Source organism: Propithecus coquereli, unplaced genomic scaffold (assembly GCF_000956105.1).
Source record: "Propithecus coquereli isolate 6110/MARCELLA unplaced genomic scaffold, Pcoq_1.0 Scaffold438, whole genome shotgun sequence".
Taxonomy (NCBI): domain Eukaryota; kingdom Metazoa; phylum Chordata; class Mammalia; order Primates; family Indriidae; genus Propithecus; species Propithecus coquereli.
In genome coordinates this window covers 1,970,417-1,980,384 of record NW_012150152.1, presented here as the reverse complement: position 1 = coordinate 1,980,384, position 9,968 = coordinate 1,970,417, and the positions used below count along the sequence as shown (strand labels likewise).

General features: G+C 55.4%; 2 protein-coding genes across 10 annotated transcripts in view; one reads left to right on the top strand and one right to left on the bottom strand.

Annotated features, from left to right (window-relative positions):
• HAUS8 (HAUS augmin-like complex, subunit 8) overlaps positions 1–5,024 on the bottom strand; it is a 37,519-nt gene extending 32,495 nt beyond the window's left edge. Inside the window, exons 1-2 of the mRNA XM_012653985.1 lie at positions 4,996–5,024; positions 1,096–1,160 (exon numbers count right to left, since the gene is read on the bottom strand). Coding sequence (XP_012509439.1) covers positions 1,096–1,160; positions 4,996–5,024 — 94 coding nt within the window. The remainder of the gene's footprint in view (positions 1–1,095; positions 1,161–4,995) is intronic.
• Positions 5,025–5,358: 334 nt separating this feature from the next.
• The window catches only part of MYO9B (myosin IXB), a 104,337-nt gene continuing 99,727 nt past the window's right edge, over positions 5,359–9,968 (top strand). For all 9 annotated transcript variants that reach the window (XM_012654068.1, XM_012654067.1, XM_012654065.1 and 6 more), the window contains exon 1: positions 5,359–5,415. The gene's annotated coding sequence lies outside the window, so the exon portion shown is untranslated. The remainder of the gene's footprint in view (positions 5,416–9,968) is intronic.

The window sequence follows — 9,968 nt, the reverse complement described above, 5'->3', positions numbered from 1 at the left end:
ACCCCAGAGTCAGCCAAAGAGCTGGTGGGCAATCTGAGCGTCCCAGGGCAGGGATGAGCCATGTCGGCAGAGCGAGTGTGCTCAGAGCACTGGGCAGGCGGGTGCCTGGAAGCTGGGGACAACCAGGAGGCCACTCTCAGGCTGTAGGTACCTAAGGGTCCAGGCGAGGACCAGGCAGGGTCTCAGGGACAGAACCGATACTTATGGAGGGTCTGCCACCAGATGGCAACCGAGGGCATGGGGTAAAGGACACCCCCAGTTCCAAGCAGGGGAGACCATCCTGCTTTAGGTCTTTTAAAGACCATCAGCAAATGGTTTTGTTCAACGAGAAGCCTCTAAAGCTCTGGCTGTCAGGCACAGTGGGGAAGAAAAGCAGTTTCCAGTTTCTGGAAAACTAGGATACCCCTATTATGTTTTAAACAGTGCTGAATTTTGCACAAAAGCAATGACACAATCAAGGATATAGCTTCTGTTTAAGAATTAGGCAGCACATAAATATCACAGATGTTCTATGCAAGATTAATAGGCGACACTGGAACACTGAAGCCTTGACTCATTTGGAACAAAAATCCTGTGAACTGGGCAACGCCATACGGCACTCACTGGGAAATACTTCATCGTATCGTAGTCTTGACTTTCAACAACCGAGACCCAAGAATGTACCATCCAAGCCAGGCTCTGCTGAGACCCAGTGAGGTCGGGGGGCTGTTAACAGTGACCCTGGACCCAATGGGGAGGAAAACTGGACATACGGGCACCCCCATATACATATGTAAGGTGCTTTCGTTTTGAGACTGTGATTTTAGTAATGAATTCAGCTCATGGGTCCCCACATCCCCCTTCCCAGGGAGGTGTCCTGGACACAGCCCGTGAACCCCATGGCTGAAAGGGACCCCATTGTCCAAAATGATTGCCGCCGTCTCATGACACATCCCTGGTCTTGGGCTAGGATGGCCAGACTCAATCTCCAGAGCTGTGACCATGAGGAAGTAATACCATAGGCCCTCTTCTCTGGACTGGTTTTTCCTTCCCTCAAAAGCACTTAATGAAAGAAAACAATTGCTTTTTATTTAAATGGATCCTGCTGTTGCTCACCTGGTACTCTTCTTTCCTTCCTCCTGGCTCCGCTGGAAGTGCTGGGACCGGCTGAGGCAGGCTTCCTACAAGAGGAGAGAGAGCGACCTTGTTCAACCTTGTTCATCGTAGCCCAGGAAGCACAGGGGGCCCTGAGTACCTCCGCCAGCTGGGGCTCGGGCTTACTCGGGACGGCCCAGTCCCAGTGCCGCCTGAGGACAATCTCAGGAAGGCTGGGCCACCTCAACGGGAAGAGTGACACAGGCAGCTGCCAGCCCCAGCCACTTGGGGCAACACAGCGTAGCTGAACACCTGAGCTGAGAAGGGACGAGTGACAAGAGCCGTGTGGAAGAGATCGCGCAGCTGTGCTCCGTGTCGACCATCTGAAATCAGCCACGGGTTCGTTCGTTCCCCAGACGTTTGTGTGCCTGCTGCGCGCCTCTGGGGACGCAGCGGTGAACAAAGCAGGGTTCCTCCCCAGAGGGGGAAGATCAGCATGTTCCTCAACAGGCAAGTGTGGAGTGGCCCAGGCAGGTACAGAGCTGGGGGGATGGGTGTGACAAAGTGCAGCAGGCTCAGGTACGTGACAGAGGACATCCTGAGACAATGGTTCAACAAGGGCCTGGGCACTGGGGTGAGAACACTGTGGACACAGGAATTGAGCAGCCTTGTGGTTTAATTACAGAAGATGAACAGGGACACGAAGTCAGGGAGGACAGTTGGGCCAGGCTGTGAGAGTCCTGAAATCTAGCTTAAGGGCTCAGCCCTGTTCCTACAGCCCAGGGCTGGGCAACCTTTCTCTGTAAAGGGCCAGACGGTGAATATTTGTAGCTCTGTAGGTCACCTGGGCACTGCTGAAACTAGAAACTAATCAACGTTGCTGTTCTAACATGAAAGCGGCCACGGATGGTAGAGAATGCAATGGATGAGCTATGTCCCAATAAAACTTTATTTACAGGCAGTGACGTTTGAAATTCATAGTTTTCATGTGTCATGAAAATTCTTTTGATTTTTCACAACCATTTAAAAATGTACAAACCATTCTTAGCTTACCAGCCTAACAAAAAGGAGGCACTTTGTTAGAGTGGGGGCTCATGGCAGGGGTTGAAGAAAGATCTTTCACAGAGAGTTTAGGATAGAAAGAAATACAATGCTTATTTTTCAGGGGGAGGGGGGAAGGAGGGCGTGGCCACAGCCCCTAACAGAGGAGTGAAAAGTGCAGGCAGTTGAGGAAAGTTGTTTGGGTTTTAAAGGGTAAAAATGGGGTTTTTCCCTCTGCTTCAGTAGCCTGAGAACAGAAGTGGTGGCAAAGCTGTGTAGGTGTTTTTTATTTCTTTTTCTCTGAGAAACCAGCTTATCTGAGTCTTTGAAATCAGTTTTTTGGGCAGGATCTGAGGCAGAGAGTTGGAGTGGGGAGCTCGCATCCCCACCGTCTGCTTAGGGCCTTTCAAGGCTATGGCAAAACTTACCGAGTTGGAGCACAGGTGTTTTAATTAAAACAAAGGGGGCCGGGCGCGGTGGCTCATGCCTGTAATCCTAGCACTCTGGGAGGCCGAGGCGGGCGGATTGTTTGAGCTCAGGAGTTCGAAACCAGCCTGAGCAACAGCAAGACCCCGTCTCTACTAAAAATAGAAAGAAATTAATCGGACAACTAAAAATATATAGAAAAAAATTAACCAGGCATGGTGGCGCGTGCCTGTAGTCCCAGCTACTCGGGAGGCTAGGCAGAAGAATCGCTTGAGCCCAGGAGTTTGAGGTTGCTGTGAGCTAGGATGACGCCACGACACTCTAGCCCGGGGCAACAGAGTGAGACTCTGTCTCAAAAAAAACAAAAACAAAAAAAAAAAAAGGGTAGTTGTGGTGTGAGTTTTTTCTTTAAAGGGGCAATTATGTGTTGTGAGTTATTTTTCTTAGTTTCAGTTTGATCGGTTGCTAGTAAGGCCACTGTTTACTCTAGCTTTCACCTGCAGCCTACAGGGGGCTGAGCCCTGCTGTGGGCAACAGGGAGATTGGGAGGAGATGGATGTCAGAGCTGGGCTTCAGGAAAACCACCGGCAGCTGGTAGGAAGACGGGCTCTAATGTTCCAGGAGGACAGGGACCAGTCTGCTGTTGCTCCTTACTGGACCCGATGGCCTGTGTATTAGTCTGTGTGGGCTGCAAAATACCAAAGACTGGGTGGCTTAAACAATGTATGTTTATTTCTCATCATTCTGGAAGCCAGAGGCTGAGCTCGAGGTGCTGGCAAGGCGGGTTTCATTCTCAAGCCTATTCTCTTGGCTTGTAGGTGGCCGCGATCTCCCTGTGTGCTCACATGACCCCTGTGGGCGCACGAGCAGAGTGTCAGCCAGTGAGCTGTCTGGTGTCTCTCCCCATGGGATACGGATCCTACTGGATCTGAAGACATTACCGATTGTCACACAAAGGGGGAGCTATGGGCACAGTGGTGGAGGCCAGGGATGCTGTGCTAATGGGGACGGGGTTTCCTTTTGAAGTGTTAAAAATCTGAAACTAATGGTTTCACACACTGTGAACATGCTAAATGTCACTTAATTGTACCTTTTAAGAGTGTTAATTTCACGCTATGTGCATTTAACTTCAACTGAAACACAGAAAGAGTGACACCTGATGTCATAGGAAAGCAGGGGCTGTGAGACAGGAATTGCTGACTAACCAGCTGTGGGGGTGCGGGAGAATCCGGAATGACTCCTGGGTTTCAGCCAGAGTGGGAGGAGGAGGAAGCCAGGAACAGAGATCAGTGGCACAGGAGGAGCAGGGACAAGGCCTGGCACTGGAACTCCTGCTGCCACCACTAGGAGCGGCTCCAGTGGCACTGCAGCCACCTCCTCTGCAGTGGGCTCCTGGAACCCCCAAGTGAGACCCGGGAAGCGTTGGGGGCACCTCCGGCCCATCGAGGGGAGAGGCAACTTAACAAATGTTCGCCAGGTGCCAGCAGCTGTGCTCGTTCACGGGATCCTCTCAACCCTACAGATTCCCAACTGTTCACCTGCTTTCTCCTCGTTTTCCAGACCAGCATCTGAGGTTTACCCCGGTCACCCCTGGTGAGTCTCAGAGGCAGGAAGGGACAGAACCCGGATTCCCTCTGGAATCTGAGCCAGGGCTCTGGAGTCAAACCCAACGGGCTCCAGGCCCAACCTGCTGGGACCGGCGGGGAGTCACTACACCTGTGTGAGCCTCAGGCACCTCACCTGTTACTGGGAGGCACTGATGTCAACCTCACAGCTCCAGCAAGGGGCAGTGGAGCGATTCCTCCCGCTGGCCTATTCCACGTCAATTCACGCCAAGGACTATAAACATTGGCCAAATTGACAAACTAGACAAACAGCTGCAGGATCAGGCCTGGCACCCAGGAAAGTGCTCAACTTCTTTCTTGCTCGTGCTGTGTAACCCTGGGCAAATGACTTCGCCTCCCCGAGTCTCCATCGTCTCCTCCGTAAACGGGGAGCACAGACTAAAGCGGGACGGAGGACTAAAGGAGATACTTTAGTTGTCACTTGCTCACTGCGACAATTCTAAGAGCCACAGCCCAGTTAAGACTCAGGCGCTGTTCTAAGCGGCTTTACGCCTCACGGCCCCTACGAGGTTGTGCAGCATCATCAGCCCCATTTCGCAATGCGGCAAAGCGACGCACAGACAGGTTAGGCGACTCGCCCGCGGTCGCCCAGTGTCAAAGCCCGGGATGCGAAACTTGGTCCAGCGCCGCGCTCCTGAGCATGCGCAGACCCCGAGCGCCGCGGGGGCCTCCTAGGGCCTGCCCTTCCGGAGCGGCTCTAGGAGGGGTCGGCTCCGGACTCGCCCCGAGGGCCCCCACTCCCCAGCTGTGCCTCCCGGTCCGCCCCGGCCCTCGGCCCCGCCTGTCCTTCTGGCACCCACACATCCATGCCCGCGGCGCCTCCACTCACCCAGCGCCACGCTCGAAGGAATCCGCCATTTTCCCGCCTTCCACTCAGAGGCGGCTTTTCTCGGTAGGCCCCGCCCCCTCACTGCGGGTCGGACCAATCGCAGAGCGTGTCGCCCGCTGCGCACGCGCCGCCTTTCCCCTCCTCCCCTCGCACTTGGTCTCGTCCACGAGCGCCGGAGGGGATGGCGGCGGCGGGTGGGGCCGAATGTCTGGGAAGGGGCGTGGCGTTCACGGCGCTCCGCCCCGTGACGCGCTCGACGTTTCTCCCGGCCCCTCCCCTCCGGAACCCGGAAGCCGGAGCGCGCGGGGGAGCGGCGGGCGCGCGGGGCGGAGCGGCCGGAGGCGAGGCGGGCGGGTTTGCTGGCGGGCGTCCGGGCGGGGACCCGGCCCGCGACCGCGGCGCGGGGCGGCCGAGGCCCAGGTGAGTCCCAGGCGGCCGCGGCTTGGGGATTCGAGCTCCAAGGGCGCGTTGGGGGCTGCAGAGAAGAGAGGGACGGAGCCCTGAGGGTGACCGGGACGCGACGGCAGGGGTCCAGGGGGCGGGAAACAGCCTGGGGGTCGTGGGGAGGCTGCAGGCGACGAAGTGGAAGCGAGACGAGCGAGAAGAAAGTTAGTTGGGATGGGGGCTGGTGAGGGAGTTTGCGGGCGTGGGAGGGGTGAGTCTTGTGGCTTTGAGCAGCTTCTGCGAAGAGGACGTGGCTTAAGTGGTAATTGGGGGGTCGCAGGAAACGAGGTTTGGGGAGGCGAGGAGGCGGGGTTGAGAGGCCCAGGCTGGGGGAGGGGGCCGGGCCGATGGGGGAACAGCTGGGGAGCGGTGGGGGGAAGGGGTACAGGACCGGTCTGGGGGAGTCCACCCGCGCGATTGAAGCGCCAGAGGAAGGGCGCCTGGCACCCAGTGGGCGCTCAATAAAGGCAAGAGGTTCTGAACCCACTGATGTGGCAGCGACTGCTGGGAAGGGGGGAAGTGGGGCTGGAAGGGAGAAAAGAGGGTTAGAAGTCATGGCAAGAACCGAGGGAGGTCCAGGCGGGGCCTGGAGAGGAGGGGAGAGAAGGAAAGGGCTAGAATGCCCCATGCAGATGTTGGGGTGCAGCTGCTGGAGATTCCACCCCCCATCTGTCTTGATTCCTCTCCTTCCTGACTTCACACCCAACAGCTGGGTGACCCAGGCAAGTCCCAGCAGCCTGTGTAGCAGTCGCCTGGTCTTGGAAAGTGCACCACTCTCCTCTTAAAACTGGCAGGATTCGGGGGTTCCAAGGAGCAAGGAAGGAGCCTCAGGGCTTGCAGTGGGGCCGGAACTGTGTTTCAGGAGGGCGGGAGCCGGTGTGTGCTCACCCGAGTGTGCAGGGCTGTCACCACCTCCACGGAGTTGCATCCTTGGACATAAGTGGGTAAAAAGACATACAGGAAATCTGTCCCCAGGCGGCCGTGAGCTCGGTCCTGGAGAGACTGGGCAGCTGGTGCCCTCCCTTCTTTCCTGGGCACCCCATAGTCCTGGGGTCTTTAAGGGAAGACCTCTCTGTGCCTCTTTGTCTGAGGCGGCAGCTGGTGGGGACAATGTGCTTTGCAGCCAGAGGGTCCCAGCTCCACCTTCCCGAGTTCGTTTTTGGTCTTCAGGTCTCCAGAGTCTTAAGGTGTCCAGGAGCAGCGAGCCGGAGGTGACCTGGCAGCTGGAGAGTTATTCCACCGTCTGACGGGTCTGACTCTGGCTCTGGCAAGGGTCTCTGGTTGTTTTTATCGGCATTAATGTGTCTCCTTTCCCGACTGCAGGGATCTTTGTCAGGAGCTGCCAGAAGTGCTGGGGAGCCCAGGTGCGTGTCTGGTTTATTATAGCAGGTTCAGGAGGCGAATCTGCATAGTTTGGATATAGAGAGAGTCACAGGGATGTAATCACCTGTTGCACTTCCAAAACGCTCTGGCTTTTATGAAAGGTGGCTTTGGGCCTTGCTTGCCCAAGGGCACGATTACAGCCCACAGTCGTGCCTCCCGCAGACATGAGTAGGGACTCGCCCTGGCCAAGACACTCTGATGATCAGGTCTGGAGTCTTCTGATCCCAGGGCCCCGGTATTGCGTCCTCCCTGCTGTAGGAGTGTGCCTAGGCAGGGTTTCGTGTGTTGGAGGTCCTGGCCTCCGTCAAGTCTCTGCCTGTTTCTGCGCCTGCAAAATGAACGGGTTGGCCTCCATCAGCATTTTTCAACCTCAAAACCCAACCCCTCTCAGTTTCATCTCCAGTACACACGCCACTTGGACTTCACACAGCCCCCGACTCTCAATTCTTTGCTACAGTGATCCTGCTTTTGTACGACTTTCCGTGCAACAGTTCACATGCAAGAGCGACGTTTGACAACTTCCTTATCTTCGACATAGGAAATCATGGTGCTGAATGAGCTTCGGCACGTTGCACCTGTTCCCAGAGCTTTGGCCGCAGCCTTCTGGTTGGAAATCCTAAGCAAGGCCCTCCCTCGGGTCCTGCATGGTGACTCCCCCGTTCCTGTTTGTCTGCAGGATTCATTTTTCTCTCCCCAGCAGGGGCTTGCTAACTTGCTGCTTCCTGTTCCTCATCTCTCCAAAGTGGTGTCTTGGGTGGGCCCCAAATTCAGTTAAGGGCTGATCATGCCAGGCACTTGGCTGGTTCCCAGGGACAGAGATGAGCCCTCGTGCCCTGGAAGAGAGACATGGTGGTGCCCTCTCCATGGAAAGAATGGAGTTCAGATCAGGCGGCCAGTGCAGCCACACAGGTGGCACAAGATACTGTGGGGGCAGGATTAGGGACAGCCGGCACAAGCTTTGGGACGAGTGGGATCCCAGCAAGTTTGCTCGGAAGCGGTGGCCGGCCCCGAGTCAAAGCTGGAAAGGTACCGAGTGTTACCCCGAGCCAGGAAGAGGGGATCGCACGAGCAGAGCCCTTTACCGCACATCTTCTACGGTAGATGCTTTTACGCGTCCCGACTCTCTTATTCGGCCACCCACCGGCAAAGAGGGTCCTTGTTCCTGTTTTCCTGACACAGAAACAGGCCCAGGCAGGCGATGACTTCAGAGATGGCTCCTTGGGCTTTCTAGAGCACAGTGGATCGTTAGTAACCCTTCGTTGGTGAGGCCCAGGTCTCTGGACATTTCAGGCTGGGTCGTTCTTTGCCTTGGGGCCGTCCTGTGCACTGCAGGGTGCTGAACAGCATCCCTGGTCTTTGTTGGTGAGACCCAGTAGTATTTCCTCCCCCTGAGTTGTAAGATCCCAAAAATGTCTCTAGACGTGGCCATGTGTCCCCTGGGGACAGAATCACCCCCACCCCCAGGTGGGAACTGATGCTCTGTACTAAGGTCTGGTTCTCGCCTGGAGCCCACCACTGCCCCAGTGGGTCTTTGGTGTTTGTGGAGCTCCTGACAAACTGCCACCAAGGATGGGAGTGGGCGCAGAGACCAGGAAGCGAATTCTGCTGGCCGGTCAATTCTTAATTTGTAGGGAGCCGGTCTCGATAAAAAGGGGGAACAGACGTAGGGGGAGTTAGACAGTGTGCCCAAGGATGGACAGAGAGTGGCCTTGTCTCTCTCTTCTTTGTGTGACCACTGACCTGGATTTCTGAAGGACCCGTCCTCGTCTCAGAGTAAACTGTTGCTTTTCTCCCAAGATTAGAGATACTAGATTCTTTTCCCAAGAGCTACTTTTGGAGGTTGCCCCAGATACACATGGCTTTTGTCAGCGGAATCATCCCCTCTTGCCCTTTCAGCTCAAGCCGCCCATCCGTTCCCAAGCACACACTGTTGAATTTTTGTTCTTGATGCGCCCTTGCCTCGCCATCCCCTCCTCTGTTCTGCCCCTCCCCATCCGACCATGACATTGCCACTTCACCTCGATGGGAGGAGACAGCATGCTCTGGGGCCATAGGGCCTATGATCCCTTCTGGGCGCTGCCCCCGCGCCCCACCCACAGCCCTCTGTGTGCCCAGAGTCCCCAGCCCAACTGTGCCAGGCAACCCCTGCTCTGCCGGCCATTCAGATGGCCCCAGGCGGCCTCTCCGCAGAGCAAGACAGGCCCTTCTCTTCTGCCCTCCTTGTCCCCAGAGTGGCAGAACAAAGGGCTCTGTCTCTGCACCAGCCCACCGCCACCACGGCTCGGAGCCCTGTTCGTTCCTTTTGGGTTTTCATCCTGGCCGGGAAGGAGCCTCAGAGATTAGCCATGTTTCAGAAATGCAGCCGATGAGTTTGGGTTCTACTCATTTCCTAGGCGAGACTTTCTGAGTCCGAGCCCAGTGATAAATAAAGTAGTGATTCAAAGGTTCAGCCTGTGGGTTCGTCGGCTCGATTAATAAGCTGTCCTTGTCTGACTCATCCATTTACAGCCCGGCTCTGCCCTGCTCACAGGGTTGTGTGTGCAAAGAGAGCCAGCTACGGGGATTTCGTTACTGGGTGTATGAGTTTGCTAGGACTCCCATAACAAAGAACCACAGGCGAGGTGGCCTAAACAACAGAAATTTATTAGCTCATGGTTCTGGAGGGCAGACGTCCCAGATCAAGGTGTTGGCAGGTTTTATTTCTCCTGTGGGCTGTGAGAATCCATCCCAGGGTTCTCTTGCTGCTTTGTATGTGGCCATCTTCTCCCTGTGTCTTCTCTTCGTCCACCCCAGTGCCTGTATCTGTGTCCATATTTCCTCTTACACAGGCACCAGTTATATGGACAGAGACCCACCCTAGTGACTTCATTTTAAATTAATCATCCTTATAAAGACCCCATCTCCAAACACAGTCACGTTCTGAAGTACTGAGGTTTAGGACTTCAACATATGAATATTTGGGGTGGGGGGAGGATGCCGTCCAGCCCAGCCCGTAACACGGAGGAGGAGGAAAATCTCATTTTTAGACAGTAAAGCAATTTTGGGAAAACGGTCATGCCAACAGAGAATAATTTCATCTTGTTTTGTCTCCTTTAAATAACTACTTTAAGAGGTGGGCAGGTTGGTTGGTCACGTCAATTTTGGAA